We start from the raw sequence: 15572 nt of genomic DNA on the forward strand, positions 1-15572 counted from the left end.
CCTCCCCGAGTTCGCCAGCTCTCAGCAGGCCGGGCCCCGACAGCTCACTCCCCGGAGGGGTCCCCCCGCCCAGCGCCGGCCTCGCTGTGGGTTTGGCTCAGGCCTTGCCTTTCTTTTCTCTGTAGACTGTGCTCGTCTCACACCATGGATCACTGGTGTCAGGCAGATTTCCTCTGCGAGGCCTCGCAGAAAACAAGGGTGGCTTTCAGGACAGAAACCCCACCCCAGTGTGTGGACTTTCCCTTCTCTTATTTTCAGGACCATCTCATCACTGTTCTGTAGGCAAAAAATGGACACCTATTGCCGAGGCCAGTTATCGTATTCGTGTATGGCCGAGGCCAGTTATCGTATTCAGCAAGCACATAAGCACTGCATACAGCCAGGACCCACAGTCCATGAGACATGGCCATTGCCTTCAAGGTCATGGTTTCCAAGAGCAGACTTCCAGCAACTAATGCAATACGCTTTGACTCAAAAACCTGTGTAAGAGACTTGGTAAAGCCATCCCTTGGCTGGGAAGTTGATCCCTAGGTCGGGAAGATCCTCTGGAGGAGGGAAGACTACAATCCTAAGATATATTTTTTGCAATACTCTAAAGTCTGCATTGGCTCTTGAATCATAGCATTGGTTGGGAAGGTCCTCTGGAGGAGGGATAAGCTACCCAGGATTCTTGCCTGGAGAATCCCATGGACAGAGGAACCTGGCAGGCTACAGTCCATGGGGTCGCAGAGTTGGATACAACCGAGCAACTTGGCACACAAGCACATAGAACTGGGAGGCATCACCCCTCTGAGGTTGGAGTCAGCTGCACAGTTCCCGGGTGACCGTGAGCACTGAAGTAACCCGTCAGCTCACTGTCCCTTGCTTCTGGCCTGGGGACGTGGGCGGTTCTCTGCTTCGTGAAGGCCAGGCTGGGGCCGGGTTCCTGGGGAGATGACAGGAAGCTGTCTTCTGGGGGAGCCCGCAGGCCTTGTCTGCAGTAGAGACCCGGGAGCCCAGCTGCGGGGCTCATCACTGTCTGGGGGTCCGGGTCAGAGGCACTGGGGGCTTTTGACCTCCTGCGTCTGCCAGCCTGTCCCAGCTTCTCACCCTGGGTGCCTGGACCTACTTGTGTCCTTAGGAGGCGCTGCTGATGAAACCGGGTGACCGTGTGTCCCTGGAGAGAGCCCAGTCAGTTGGGCAGAGGCCCCCGTTCAGAGTGGTTTAGGCATCAGAGGGTTTCTTCTTCCATCTCCTAGAACCGTGCCCGGAAGAAAAGGTTGAACATCATCATTGTGGCCGAAGGGGCTATCGACACCCAGAACAAGCCCATCACCTCAGAGCAGATCAAGGAGGTGAGTGTGCTCCACGCCGTGCCTGCCTGACAGTGGGCAGTTCCAACACTTGAGTGAGGTTTGGAGAGGGGTGTGTTAGGTAAGTATTCCTATTCTTCTCGATGGTTGAAAATACTTTCATGACGACCATGGCTTCACTGGCATGAGGATCTCACAGCTCCTGCCTTCTGGGGAGCCCATGCCTCTGGAATACTGTCAGGAATATTCCCGAAGGCCCCAGGCTGTCCTGATAGAGACAGAGAACATGAGCTTGGGCGGGGTTAGAAGGTTCCAGGAGCCGGGGGTCAGCACAGTCATCCTCTCCTGCTGGAGCATCAGCTGAGCCTTACTCACGGAGGAAGCGCTCTGCTGGCCTTAGTGACCGCCCCTCCACTCTGTGGGGCCCGCCCCATGCTCCTGTGGCTGCAGGGCTGCTCGCAGCGCTGGGGAAATGCCCACGGGCTCTGGTGGAAGCTGCCCATCAGGGGAGACACGTTCTCAGCATGACTTTTCAAGTTGGCATCTCCACCTTTTCTGTGCCCCTGACCAGCATGGTGATTAAAATATCAAGAGATCTGTGACAGTTGTCTGCTGGTATTTACTAAGTAATGAGTATGATCGGAGCAAAGATTTTCTTACCCACTTAACTGAAGTTCAGATTGGACTGTGGAGGATGAGAGCCGGGGGGGACCATGGGAGTCCCACGCCCTAGTCCCGACATTTTCATAGAGTAAATGAGGGCCACTGTGGACAGGGGACCTGGCCTGGCCACCCGGCTGAGTTCTCGTGGCCCTGGCCTGAGGGGATGCCTGGAGTTACTGTGTTGTGCTTTTCAAATACAACCTCACAAATTTAAGGTGATTCATGGAAAAGTTTACATTTTTATAAAGTATCCATGCTTTTAAATACAAGCTATAGAAATAGTATCTTTAAAAACCTGTTTTAGTTATGTTCACTGGCAAAGTAGGAGAGACAATGGTTTTACCTGCAGTTAAAGCATTCTTTTATTTTTTTTTTTTAAAGTGATTTTGGCAAGCTGTTGAACATGCTTTCAGGAAGTAAAATTTAGAAATTAGGACATTCTTGCACATAGATGTGCATGAACAGTAGAGCCCTTCCCCGGTTCCAGCCCCCCGTCCTGGACAAGGTGACATGCCCAGCCGTGCCTTGTTTCCCCTCAGCTCGTGGTCACGCAGCTGGGCTACGACACACGAGTGACCATCCTTGGACATGTGCAGAGAGGCGGGACGCCATCAGCCTTTGACAGGATTCTGGTGAGTGAGGCTGGAGCTGGCCAGGCATGTCCCAAGGCAAGGAGAGCTTCTGGGATCGCATAGGGACCAGGTTGCTGCGAAGACTGGGTGACATGGTGGAGCCATCAGTGAAGGGTGTCTCTGCCTACAGTGCTGGGTGTCTTTTCCCTGAAGTCCCTGGGAGACCTGCTCACCAAGGGGGTTCCTTGGCCCCCAGCCACCCCCTAGGAGACCCCACCAAACATGGGGGACAACACCCAGAAGGTGGAAAGGCAGTGTTCATGTGCTGGTTTCTAGAAACGGACCCAGGGACCACAGAGAGCCAGAGTGCAGTCTCTGTTTCCTGCTTTGCACGCCTGTGAGCCCCCAGCCCCAGTGGCCGGTTCTTACTGGAGTCGAGCTCTTTGTTGGAGGGGGGTTAGAAGTAAGCAGGAAGGACTGAATACTGACAGAGACTCGGGGCAGGAGAAGCTAGGGGGAAGCTGAGGATGCAGCTGGTCTTGTCTGAAGCAGGCTGGCCTCTGCCTAGGGTAGCACGCTGGGCTCCAGGCGGGCGGAGGGCCGGCTCTGACCGTCGTGACGTTGTTTCCAGGCCAGCCGCATGGGGGTGGAGGCCGTGGTCGCCCTCCTGCAGGCCACTCCCGAGACCCCAGCCTGCGTGGTGTCACTGAGCGGGAACCAGGCAGTGCGGCTGCCGCTGATGGAGTGCGTACAGATGGTAAGTGCAGGCGCGAGCTAGGCTCACTGCATGAGTGAACGACCTTCCCCAGCAGCCCCCATTCCAGGAGGGTGGATGGCAGGATGGGGGTGCCGGCTCCCATCTCGGTCCTGTGACACGAGCAAGCTGCCTCCACGGTGGGTCTAGCCTATCCTATGGGGGGGCATCCTCTGGGCACCTGTGTGCTTCCCATGAGTCCGGAGACAGCCCTGCAGGGACCAGGATCTTCACAGGGCAGGAGGGACACCGTCTAGCCTCTTCAGGGTCAGCCTCTCCTGCCTTCCTGTCCCTGAGACCCTCACATCTGTGATGTGACGTGGGTTGGGGGGGGCCTCTCTCAGGTGACACCCCGACGTGCAGCACCTCCTCAGGCCCATTTCCTGGTGGATTGTCCACGAGGTGAGGCAGCCATAGTGTTGCATTAGAAACTGTTACCATTTATTTTTCAAAGTCTCTTCATGACTATCAGTTTATTTCGTCTTCTCAGTGGCTCTGAGGTGTGTGTATTTTATAATGTGTACAGAGAGGTGATTAAATCAAGGGACTTGTTGAAAGAAACCTTAGAAACATACTTTCCAAAAGCCTGTGGCAGTAAGTGAATCCTGTGTGTGTGCACGTGTGTGCATCTGTCATTCATGTGCATCTGTGTGTGCGTGTGAGTGCATGGTCATGCATGTATGCGCACGCATGTGTGCATGTCATACATATGTATGAGTGCACATGTCGTGTGCTTATGCACATGTCATGTCACATGTCATGCATGTGTGTGCATGCGGGGATGTTTGCACGTTTGTGTCTACACGTGTCATGCATGTGTGTGTGCATGTGTCATGCATATGTATGAGTGTGCATGTGTCGTATGAGTGTGCACATGTGTGTGAGTGCATGTGTCACGCATGTGTGTGCATGCTTGTGTACATGTGTCCTGCATATGTGTACACGTGCTATGCCTGTATGAGTGTGCATGTGTCGTGTGTGCACGTGGGGATGTTTGTGCATGTTTGTGTCTGTGTACATGTGTCATGAATGAGTGAATGTATGTGCATGTGTCATGCATGTGAATGAGCATGTGTGTCATGCATATGTACGAGTGCATGTGTCGTGTGCCAGAGTGTGCACGTGTGTGTGTGTGAGTGCATGTGTCAGGTATGTGTGTGCATGCTTGTGTACATGTGTCCTGCATATGTGTACACGTGCTATGCCTGTATGAGTGTGCACGTGTCATGTGTGTGCACATGGGGATGTTTGTGCATGTTTGTGTCTGTGTACATGTGTCATGAATGAGTGTATGTGTGTGCATGTGTCATGCATGTGAACGAGCATGTGTGTCATACACGAGTGCATGTGTCGTGTGTATGAGTGTGCACGTGTGTGAGTGCATGTGTCATGTGTGTGCATGCTTGTGTACATGTGTCCTGCATATGTCTGTGTACACGTGCTATGCCTGTATGAGTGTGCACGTGTCATGTGTGTGCACACGTGCATGTGGGAATGTATGTACACATGTGTGTATGCGTGTGCACATCATGCATGTGTATGAGTGCACGTGTTGTTTGTGTGCACGTCATGCCTGTGTGTGCCTGTCTGTGTATGCATCATGCCTGTGTGTGTATGAGTGCACGTGTCATGTGTGCATGTATGAGTATGTGCATGTGTGTGCGTGTGTCGTGTGTGGAATGTGAGGCTGTGGCTCAGAAGAACAGAACATGGAACGACGTGCAGTGGTTTACTGGGAGCACACTTCTTCTGTCCAGTCTCTCTGACCGTTGGGAGACAGAGGCAGTCGGTACCACTGGCTTGTCCTTGAACAACTGTGCGTCATGGTGTCTCAGCCTGACAGTTGCAAGGCCACAGCCAGCCCGTCCCTGACCAGCTGCTGCTCGTTGGGTCTTTTCCTAAAGGCCAGTTGTGTGGTCATCACTACAGATGACAGCAGAAGTAGGGGGCGTTTTTCTTATCGCATAGCTGAGGAAACTGATGTTCAGAGAGAGGGGTGACTCACCTGGGATCCTGGGGCTGAAAGGGGGAGTCGGTGCTGGACCCCAAGTGCTCTGGCTCCAGAACAGCCTGCCCCCAACCCTGTCCCTCTGCCCTGCTCCCCGGGGAGCCAGGTGGTTTCTGTTTGCTCTTTCTTCACCAGAGTCAAAGGGGCCTGGCCTGGGAGACTCACCTCCTGGCCTTGCTCTCAGGGGGCAGGATCCCTGAGATCTCAGGCCCCACTTACCCTGGCGGTGCCTCCAGACCTTTTCTACAAAGCAGGCTGGGTGGTGGCCAGGTGGTGTGGGCTCGCTGACCCAGCTGCCAGCTGCAAGGTTGGACCCGAACAAACCCAGGATGGAAAGGCCCAGCTGGTTCTGTCCCAGCCCAGATCCGGGGACACACTGAGTCCTGACACGTCCTTTTTTCCTTACAGACCCAGGAGGTACAAAAGGCGATGGATGAGAGGAGGTTTAAGGACGCCGTGCGACTCCGAGGAAGGTGACTGTTCTGAAACCTTCCCTCGAAGCCTCTGTTGCTCAGCGTGTGCCCAGGTTGTGCTGCTTCTGTCTCAACATAAGAAGCCAGAAATGAGACAGGAGCCACTGCTTCTGCTGGTGGATGGTCTGGGTGAATTAGAGGGAAATGTGTTTTTTGTTGCGGTAGGGGGTCGTTCAAAAGCTGAGATGAGAGAGAGCCTGACAGGTGGCTGCTAGCATTCCGAGAAAGAGACTAGCTGTGCCCTGGATGCAGCACCCTCAGCCCCTCACACGGCGTCCCTCACAGTTTCTGGGACCACGCGGGGCTCCTCTCCAGACACGAAGCCCACACCACAGCCACCCATGCCTTGCGCAGGCATCGTCTGGGGTCCCTTCTCCCCGGGAGAGCCCATCTGCTCTGTCCTGCTCTCTATTCTGTGGTCTGACTCTGGCCTTTTTTTCCAGGAGCTTTGAGAACAACCTCAACACCTACAAGCGGCTGGCCATCAAGCTGCCTGACTCCGAGATCCCAAAGGTAGGAGACCCTGCCCCCCATCCTCTCCTTTGCCTCTGGAGAGGCCCGCGTCCTGCCCAGCTCGGTCCCTGCTTCGCAGAGGCCACCCCACGCCCCTCCAGTGTGTCCCTCCCACCCCTGTCCAGCCGGACCTTGCAGCCCTGGAGTCTCCGTGTCAGCCTCTCACTTGCACGTGCGCTCGGGGTGCAGCGGTGCCAGGGGGTTGGGGGGTGCGCCTAGCTGGTGACCCACACCCTCCTGCTCCTCGACTTGCAGAGCAACTGCAATGTGGGTGTCGTGAACGTGGGTGCGCCCGCTGCTGGCATGAACGCGGCTGTGCGCGCCGCCGTGCGCGTGGGCATCTCTGAGGGTCACAAGATGTTCGCTGTGTATGATGGCTTCGAGGGCTTCGCCAAAGGCCAGGTGGGTCCTGGGGGTGCCCTCAAGGAAGGGCTTCGGTGAAAGGCAGGTTCTGGATTTCTCAGAGACGGTGGGGACTGTGTCTCTGGGGTCCCAGAACCAGGACATTAGGTGGGAAGGGGAGCAGGTGCACGGGAGGTAGTGGGGAGGTACATTTCGGATGCTGGCATCCCTAACTGTGGGACCTCGGGATCCAGCTCAGGCCCCGGCTCCTCCCAACTCGCCGGGAAAGCTGTTTCTTCATGTTCTGCAAATCCTTACAGACACGCTGCCTGCCAGAGGTGCAGACTCTCTCTGAGCTGTTTATAAAGTCTTCTCCTTCCCTTTACTTGTTCATTTCAGCTGTTTCTCTATGTGTTTGCGCCTTAGATAAAGGAAATCGGCTGGGGGGACGTCGGAGGCTGGACGGGCCAAGGCGGCTCCATCCTTGGGACAAAACGGTAATTCTCCCATCTTGATCCTGATGGGGAGTGGGGCACCACGTCCCAGGGAGAGGAACTATGCGGCATTCATGTCCCATCCGGAATCCCCGAGGGAGGGGTTGGCACCAGCTCACATCCGGGCCGCACTCTGGGAGGGATCCAGGCCAAGTGCGGGGAGCCGGTGAGACGTGGCCTCAAAGAGATACCAAAAGGAGGGCCTGGGAGGGCTTCTCCACTGGTTCCTTGTTTCCTCGTCGAACAAGCTGGTGGTGGCAGAAAGCCTCAATCCTGTGTGGGGCAGTGCAGACGCAGGCATGTGGGCTGCAGTGACTGCTCCCTGCAGAGGAGCTGGATGTGGCTCAGCGTCCAGGGAGCCCAGCCATCAGGTCCCCACTGCCTGAGGGAGGACCCAAGGGGCTCTGCACAAAACCGCAGATTTCTGAACCGTGGCTGCTCCTATTGCGGGTACAGCGGGACCTGGATATGTTCCCACCCAGGCACTGATTTAACACGAGGCTGTTTGCTCTCTCATCTCTGGGTGCAGCCATCACTGCGTGTCTCATGTTACATGGAAGGACAGTGTGGGTACCTGGGCTCAAAGGGGCGTTGGATTCCGCACGAGTGGTAGCCTGTTTTCCATGGGAATCATCCCAGCTTCTGCCCTGCCCTGAAGCTGGGCACCCTGCCACCAGCGCTCCGCGGAGCTGACCTAGGAGTCCAGAGCTCTGTGGTCCTCCCCCCCAGCGCCCTTGGGGATGGTGGTGTGACGGCGGAGCTCCACGCAGGGGATAGTGCTCCCTGACTGCCTCCTGGGCCTCTTCAGACCGACTGTGACCCCCAACTCGTCTGTTTCATGAGCCCCACCCTCCTGGGAGCTGCTCTGGGAGTGGTGGGGCTGGAGGGGTGGCTGGCAGCACGTTCTCATGATGCTTAGACGCTGGGGGACCCTCTAGTCGACTCTACATCCATTCGTGTGCCCTGAGCACCCAGCCCTACGACCTCGGTACACCTTCCCTGAGCAGAGCCCACCCCAAGTGAAGCCTTAATGCCCAGGGAGCACAGCGGAAAGGTCAGGGTGGGCACCGGGCGGGCTCTCTCGACGGCCAAGTATCCTTTGCCTCCTCCACTTGCAGCCGTGTATGGACAGAGGGTGAAACCGGACAAGGTGAGCAGGTGTGTGTGGAGCTGACTTTGAGTGGGATTACTCCAGACAAGGTGTGTGTAGTCTGTAGGTGACTTGAAAACTGGACATTTCCATCCAGACGATTACCGCTGAGAACATTTGATAGCTTCCGTGGTTCACCATGTCCCTAACCAGGTGGCGGGATTTTCTGAGGTCCAGCTATGAGGCAGCTGCAAAGTTTCTTCCCATTTTCTTTAAAAGACCCTCTTTTGAGACCTGACTCCTGGCCGTGCCCACCGTGGGTGGCTCCCCAGCCATGCTGTCCCCCAGCCACGTGGGCTGGGGCGCCTCCTGCCCCTGAGTGTCATGCTGCTTGGCCTCAGAGGGTGGGGCGCAGAGGGGGCCCTGCCTGAGCTCGCCCCCTTGAACCTCCCCAGCACCCTTCCTGGGAAGTACCTGGAGAACATCGCAGCGCAGATGCGAACCCATGCCATCAGCGCGCTCTTGATCATTGGTGGATTTGAGGTACGTCTGCTCCCCAGCTGGCAGGCGCTGCGGGTTTGAGACGGGACCCCGCACCGGTTCCCGTAAGCACCCTGCCGTCTGCTCCTCGTCGGGACCGGGGGCCATGGAGCCACGGGCCCAGATGCCACTGAGCACTGGTGATGCAGGACTCGGGGCCACTCGCCCACCCGACCCCATGCTGGGCTGCCTGCTCAGTGAGTCCTCACGTCTGCCGGGTCTGTGGAGATGACCCTTTCTCTCGAGTTGGAAGCCCATTGGTTACTCAGAGAGGCGGGCAGTTACGGGGCCAGATTATCTTTTAACGACCTGTTGGATTATCCATCTTCGTTTTTAATATCAGCCTCATGATGATCTTGACGTTTCCTTTAAAGAAAACGTGAGAACCTCAGTCAGACGCTCGCCCGTGAGCGGCTTAGTCTCGCCCTGGGCCGACGCCCGGATGGCAATGCATGCCCAGCTACCACCCACCCGCCCCCCACCCCTCACACACTCACCCGCAGGCCTACCTGGGGCTGCTGGAGCTGTTGGCCGCCCGGGAGAAGCACGAGGAGTTCTGTGTCCCCATGGTCATGGTCCCCGCCACCGTCTCTAACAACGTGCCCGGCTCCGACTTCAGCATCGGGGCGGACACCGCCCTCAACACCATCACCGACGTGAGTGTGGGCAGCAGGGCAGGGGCTGCGGAACTAACCTGGGCGCCGGCCCGCTTTTATGTACCGTGTGCTCGAGACAGGCTGGTCCCAGGGTCTGCTGAAAAGTTTTTCTTTTTTAAAATAAAGGGACTTTCTTGGCGGCTCAGTGGCTAAGACTCCACGCTCCCGCGGCAGTAGGTGCAGGTTTGATCCCTGATTGGGGAACTACGGTCCTGCATGCTGACACAGCCAAAAAAGAGAAAAAAAATAAAAAGCCTGACAATCTACAGTTCGGCCCCAAAGATTTTCACCTCCGTTTCCCTTCGCTGCAGCCGGGGTGACATCTGTAGTTCAGCTAGTTTTGAGTGGGTATTCGATTAAACCCACCCCCTTTGTTTTCTGGCTGAGCTAAATTTCCCCCAAGCCTATAACACGTTATTGTGATGAAACCTTGGTCCAGGGGCCTGTGCTTCGGTCTTTGAGGGTAGAATCTGGACTGAAGATTTTGTGAGTTCATTCACTGACCTGGATCCTTTTAAACAATTCTCCTCCTCCTCCTGTTTGTGGACTGGGGACAATAAACCATATGTAAGAGAGTACTGATGGTACTTGAATGTTTTTTTATCCCCCTAAAGTCCATTTAAAGCATAGAAGTACACTTTAATTATCATAAATTTAAATCACACTTGGGAAATTGCTTGGGCGTTTGAAGATCAGTGAGGATCAGAATGCATAGCTCTTTTTTTTTTTTTCCTCAATTCAGTGTCTAGAATTTTCTGGTAAATTCTCACATTTTATTTTCCTTGGGAGACACAGGCCTCGTGGCTGTATTTCTAGCTTTTTTTCCCTTAAACTAATGGGCATCAAATCTGTCTCCAGCACCGGTAAATAAAAGAACAGCTTTTAAAGTAGGATGTGTGCGGTAAGCAGTGCTTGCTGCTGGTTCCTTGCTTTCCTGAGCCTCTTCAACTTTCTGCAGTTTCTGTACTAAAAAGCCTCCCGGCGCGGCCTTGGCCGGTGTCCGCGTGCTGGACGTCCTCGCCCGCGTGCCCGCCCCTTGTGGCCCCGGGGATGCCGTCTGTGCTTCCGCTGCCGTGGGACTAACTCAGCCTCTGACCGCTGGCTGCTCAAGGTCTGAGTTGAAAAGCTGTGTGTCATTACTGCTCCCGTGTAGCTGGGTCTGAGTCTGCTCTCGCCACGCTTGCAGTAGGAGCAGCCGGAGTTCGTGTCCTGACTGTCACCTAATGAGACCCTGGGGGTGGCAGGAACTCCAGGGGTGGTCGTTGGTGGTCCTGACCAGGGTCGGTGTGTGTCCCCTGTGACCCTTCAAACACTCTCAGCAGGACAGGGTGCTCCCACTTCTTAATCCTAGGCTCCTCTGCTACGAAGAATTACTTTTCCGAGTGATAGAGATTCCCTACACGTGGGTTGTTGAAAATCTGAAAACCAGGACAGGTCTGGGGAAATTCCATGTGGTCTATCCTGCTTCCCTTCAAGGGGTTTTGAGATTTATTACATGGCCCTTAACATGCAGGCTTTTCTTTACTGGAGCTTCTTGGAGCCGGGGTCACCACTGGTAACAGGCCAGGGCTGCCCCACAAATTGGGGGTGCTGCTCTGCTGCTAAGTTCGTGTCCAGTGGTCAGGCGGTGGTTGGGATGACCCTGCGCTGGGCCTGCTCAGTGGGTTCTGGAGCTGGGGGACGGAAGGCCGGCTGGTTCCCCAGCTTGTGTGTGTTGAGCCTCAGCGCGGTTGAGTCTCTCAGGAGGCCTGGGTTTGGTTGACCCTTGGCTGGGCTGGGCACATTCAAGAAGGGGGCGGCAGGCAGGACCGTGCTAGGGGAGGGCCTGAGGGTCATCATTCCCGAGCCTCCCCGGGAGGCAGGAGGCTCTCGGGTTTCCAGAGCCGGCTCAGCGTCTGTGCATCTGTCCGGTCAGTCATGCTCTCAGGACAGGCCTCCGTGGCCCGGGATCTGGATGCCCTGATGGTGGCAGTGCCACCTCCCGGCCTTGGGGACAGCCCCGGGCACCTCCTGTCCCAGCTGCTCTCTTCCGCTCAGAGGCCAGGGTGGTCTGGTGGTGACTTTGTCCCCAGGGGATGCCTGCGATGTTGGGGGACACCCTGGCCATCAGAACTGGGAGGCCGGGGGTGGGGAGGTGGGGCATGGTGTCTGGTGAGTATTGGCTTGGATGCTGCTGACCCCGTGATGTCAGGATGACCCCGCAGCCTGGGGTCCTCAGCTGGAATATCCCAGGGGGCCAAGGGGGTGGACCCCAAGGTGGCCTGGTGTCATCAGGTGGCACATCCTCTGGACACAACCCCTGTCCTCATGTCCCCTCATCAGTCTGTGTGCTGAGCTTACGGATGCGTTCCTGGAAACAGATCCTGGGGGACTTGCTCCATCACGAGGTCCTGGGGTCCCGGGGCGGCACTGATCCTCAGGGTTCGGGTTCAGAGAGTCCGAAGCCAAAGCGGGGGCTGCGTCTCCTCCTCTGGGCTGCACGCTGGTCCCCTTTGGAGCCACAGCTGACGTGAGCTCGGTGCTGCCCAGGCGGCTGGCTCATCCAGCACTGTCCCCAGGGCCTCCGGCTCATGTCCTGGGCAAGATTCTCTTGGCTCTGAGTGTCTGTCTCATTTTCCAGAGAGCAAAGGAAAAGCAGGGAGTGATGGGGGTCAGAGAGAGGGTGGGAAGAACTACAGGTGTACAACTGCCTTCAGATTTCAAGGTGCTGGCGCCCCGCCCGCCCCCTATCCCAGGTACCCCCCACCCAGAGTGTCCTGGGGGGTGCAGACAGCTTGGGAACTCGTCTAACCGCGGGGCTCAAGACCCCTCCATCCAGCGGGCATCTGGGCAGCCCCATCTTGGCCCTGCGCTCCATGGGGGCTGGGGAGGTTCCCTGTGGGGATCTGGGCTGGACTGGGTGGGGGGGTGATAAAGAATGGTGGTGGGGCACGGGGCAGCTGAGCAACCCCCTGACTTCCTCACGGCCACTCCCTGGACTCACCCAGCATGGGCCCACCATCCACAAATCCTTGGGCTGTAGCCCCCAGAACCCGGCCTGTCTGGGAGTTGAGATGGAAGAGGCAGGTCCTGTAGAGAGCCACGGTCTCTGGAAAGCCTGAGTCGTCCTGCCGGGAATTTCCCCGCACAAGGTGTCGGAAGTGGCTCCAAGCGGGAGGAATAAAGACGGGGCAGAGGCCGGGTTCTGCGAGTGTCTGGCCATGGGGCGCTGTGGCCTCAGGGGCGGGTGGTGGACTGGGACACTAACAAGCTACTTGCACTAACGCAGAGGCAGGAGGTCTGGGCCCTTGTTGTGTGCTTGAGAGCAGCCCGCTTTTCTGACATCGGAGCCCAAAGGTTTCCCGGGAATCCCGAACCCCCCGGGGCTCTCTGTGAGGGTCACATGGCCCAGGCAGAGGGGGCTCTGCAGGCGTCCGCCTCCCCAGCCGTCCGGCACTACCTCTCCGAGGGGTCCCGGCAGCCTGGCCGCTAAGGTCCTGCCAAGTGGCTGCCCGCATCTCCTCCTGATGCCAGAAAGGCCTGGCTGCTCGTCCACCACTAACCTTGCGCCGCCTTGGCCCTGCTCTGCTGCCTGCCTGCCTGGGCCTGTGTGCTCTGGGCCTGTACCCAAGTTCCCCCTGCTGGTCTCCCCATACACTCTGAGTCCCACTGCTGGTCTCCCCCTGCACCCCAAGTCCCTCACTGCTGGTCTCCCCTGCACCCTGAGTCCCCCACTGCTGGTCTCCCTTGCATCCTGAGTGCCCACTGCTGGTTTTCCCTTATACCCCAAGTTCCCCCGCTGGTCTCCCCTGCACCCTGAGCCCCCCACTGCTGGTCTCCCCTGCACCCTGAGTCCCTCACTGCTGGTCTCCCCTGCACCCTGAGTCCCCCACTGCTGGTCACCCCTGCACTGCAAGTCCCACTGCTGGTCTCCCCCTGCACCCCGAGTCCCCCACTGCTGGTCTCCCCCTGCACCCTGAGTACCCACTACTGGTCTCCCCTGCACCCTGAGTCCCACTGCTGGTCTCCCCTGCACCCCAAGCCCCCCTGCTGGTCTCCCCTGCACCCCAAATCCTCCTTGCTGGTCTCCCCCTGCACCCAGAGTCCCCCACTGCTTGTCACTCCTGCACCCCAAGTCCCACTGCTGGTCTCCCCCTGCACCCCGAGTCCCCCACCGCTGGTCTCCCCCTGCACCCCAAGCGCCCCCAGGTTTCTCCACTGCAGCTTCCTCCCCATTGGCTGTCATGGATGTGGGTTCCCTGCTGACCTGCCCCCGCTTCGCTCAGGCTTTCGGGAGCTTGCTGGAGCTGTCAAAGGAACGAGACAGCCACCCCGAATTTTGCATCCCCATTTGTATGGTGCCTGCTACCATTAGCAACAACGTCCCAGGCACAGACCTGAGCATAGGCTGTGACACGGGCCTGAACGTGATTGTAGAGGTAAGATCTTCGCGTTTGCTCGAGGAGACGGCCCATCAAGGGTCCCGTAGGGTCTGTCTTTCCCACTCAAGAAGAACTGGAACTGGGACCTGTTGGATGTTCCAGGGCAAACGAGCCCTGTTTCTCATCAGCTCGGGTTAGCACACAGTTCCTGCCCAGCCTGTCTCGGGAAGCCCACCTGTGCCGACTCTCGGTGGGCTGTTCCCTCAGGGGGCTCTGGGTGAGCCTGCTCCTGCCTACCAGGACAAAAGCCCCAAGGTGCCCCCAGGTGACCAGCGGCAGCGTGGTGTTGGAGGATACAGGACGCAGAGCAAGGGGGTGGGCAGAGGGACCTGGTTCTGGGGGTATGAGAGTCCAGTGGAGCCCAGGTCATAGGGTGGGGGGGGAGGAGACGCCCTTCCGGGGGGCTTCACCCACAGTCCCTCCCAGCCCCATCCGAGCGGGGCCCCAGCAGGCTGGTGTCACCCAGGCTCCAAGGGACCAGCGTCTCTGAGCCCTGACCACCTGGCGTCCATCGGTACTGACCCTTAACCATTGGCACCCTGACCACCTGGCCTGTGCCAGGGGCAGTGGGACCTGTGTCCTCCCCCAGTGGGGACCCCCAGAGATGCAGAGCCCTCTGTGCTGAAGGATTCCTGTCTCAGCTGGGCACAGAGCCCTGGTAAACGGCAGTTGAGCACAGTTCTGAGCTGATGGTTAGACAGGGAGGCTGTCACCAGGACCTCTGCCATCAAGGCCAACGGGCACGTCTAGGTGGGGCTGAGACTTGGGTGCTTGGGCCTCACAGGAGAGGGACTTTGCCAGCTGGTGGTGACAGCTGCTGTTCTGGGTCAGGAGGGGAACACATAAGACCTGCAGCCCAGGGGGCCTGTGCATCCCCCACCCAGAATTCCTGAGACAGAGGCCAGGCAGGCAGGTTTTAGTGAAACTCAAATGCTGCGTGAAGGACCCATGGACACTGCAGCCCTGTGGGTCTCCCCACCCAGCCGGGCACCCCCAGGCCTGAGCACTGGGAGGATGAGACAGGTGCATTGACGTGGTTTCTTTTCCTGTCTGGACTCCTGGAGAAGGTGGGGCTGCCCGACCATTGAAGCACACCCTGGGTTTGGATGAGATGAGTCCATTTTGGGGGGAGGGTGGTGATCCATCACCGACGCTGGAGGGGTCATCAGGGGTGACGGAATGGGGCCCGTCTGGTCATCACCGTGCTTGTTCACGTTTAAACGAAAGTCTTGGAGCGAAGGTCTCCCCGCTGGTAGTGGTACACTGGTGCACAAAGCCTTCTTCCCCTCATGTGTCCCCAGAGCGTTTCAGGAGAGAACAGAGCAGGGACATGCTTGCTGACAAGCCCTGAGAGGCCAGGGCCCAGGGCCCGGCGCACCGCCCGAGGTCAGGGCCAGCCGCGGGGCGGTGTCCACGTCTCCTGACTGTGTCCCCTCGTGCAGACATGCGACCGCATCAAGCAATCGGCCAGCGGGACCAAGCGGCGCGTGTTCATCATCGAGACCATGGGGGGCTTCTGCGGCTACCTGGCCAACATGGGGGGACTGGCAGCTGGCGCAGACGCTGCTTACATCTTCGAGGAGCCCTTCGACATCCGGGACCTGCAGGTGCGTGGACACGGGGCCCTGGGGGTCGCTGCCTGACAGGTCCAGGGTCTCAGGAACCGCCCCCCCACGTCACAGACACCAGAGAGGCATTGGATAGGGCGAGCCCTGGAACAGGTTTCAGGGCACTTGCTGCTCGTACCCCGAGCT

General features: G+C 57.9%; 1 protein-coding gene across 2 annotated transcripts in view; it reads left to right on the forward strand.

Annotated features, from left to right (window-relative positions):
• PFKP (phosphofructokinase, platelet) overlaps positions 1-15572 on the forward strand; it is a 51950-nt gene that overhangs the window by 31066 nt on the left and 5312 nt on the right. The window contains exons 8-18 of one of the 2 annotated variants that reach the window (XM_088843985.1): positions 1239-1334; positions 2495-2587; positions 3159-3284; positions 5698-5762; positions 6206-6275; positions 6531-6677; positions 7044-7114; positions 8657-8744; positions 9245-9397; positions 13663-13815; positions 15261-15425. In XM_088843985.1, the coding sequence (XP_088700111.1) occupies positions 1239-1334; positions 2495-2587; positions 3159-3284; positions 5698-5762; positions 6206-6275; positions 6531-6677; positions 7044-7114; positions 8657-8744; positions 9245-9397; positions 13663-13815; positions 15261-15425 (1227 nt within the window). The remainder of the gene's footprint in view (positions 1-1238; positions 1335-2494; positions 2588-3158; positions 3285-5697; positions 5763-6205; positions 6276-6530; positions 6678-7043; positions 7115-8656; positions 8745-9244; positions 9398-13662; positions 13816-15260; positions 15426-15572) is intronic. The other variant, XM_055431565.2, reaches the window with a different exon arrangement.

Source organism: Moschus berezovskii, chromosome 15 (assembly GCF_049115385.1).
Source record: "Moschus berezovskii isolate FMDL1 chromosome 15, NW_MosBer_1.0, whole genome shotgun sequence".
NCBI classification, from domain to species: domain Eukaryota; kingdom Metazoa; phylum Chordata; class Mammalia; order Artiodactyla; family Moschidae; genus Moschus; species Moschus berezovskii.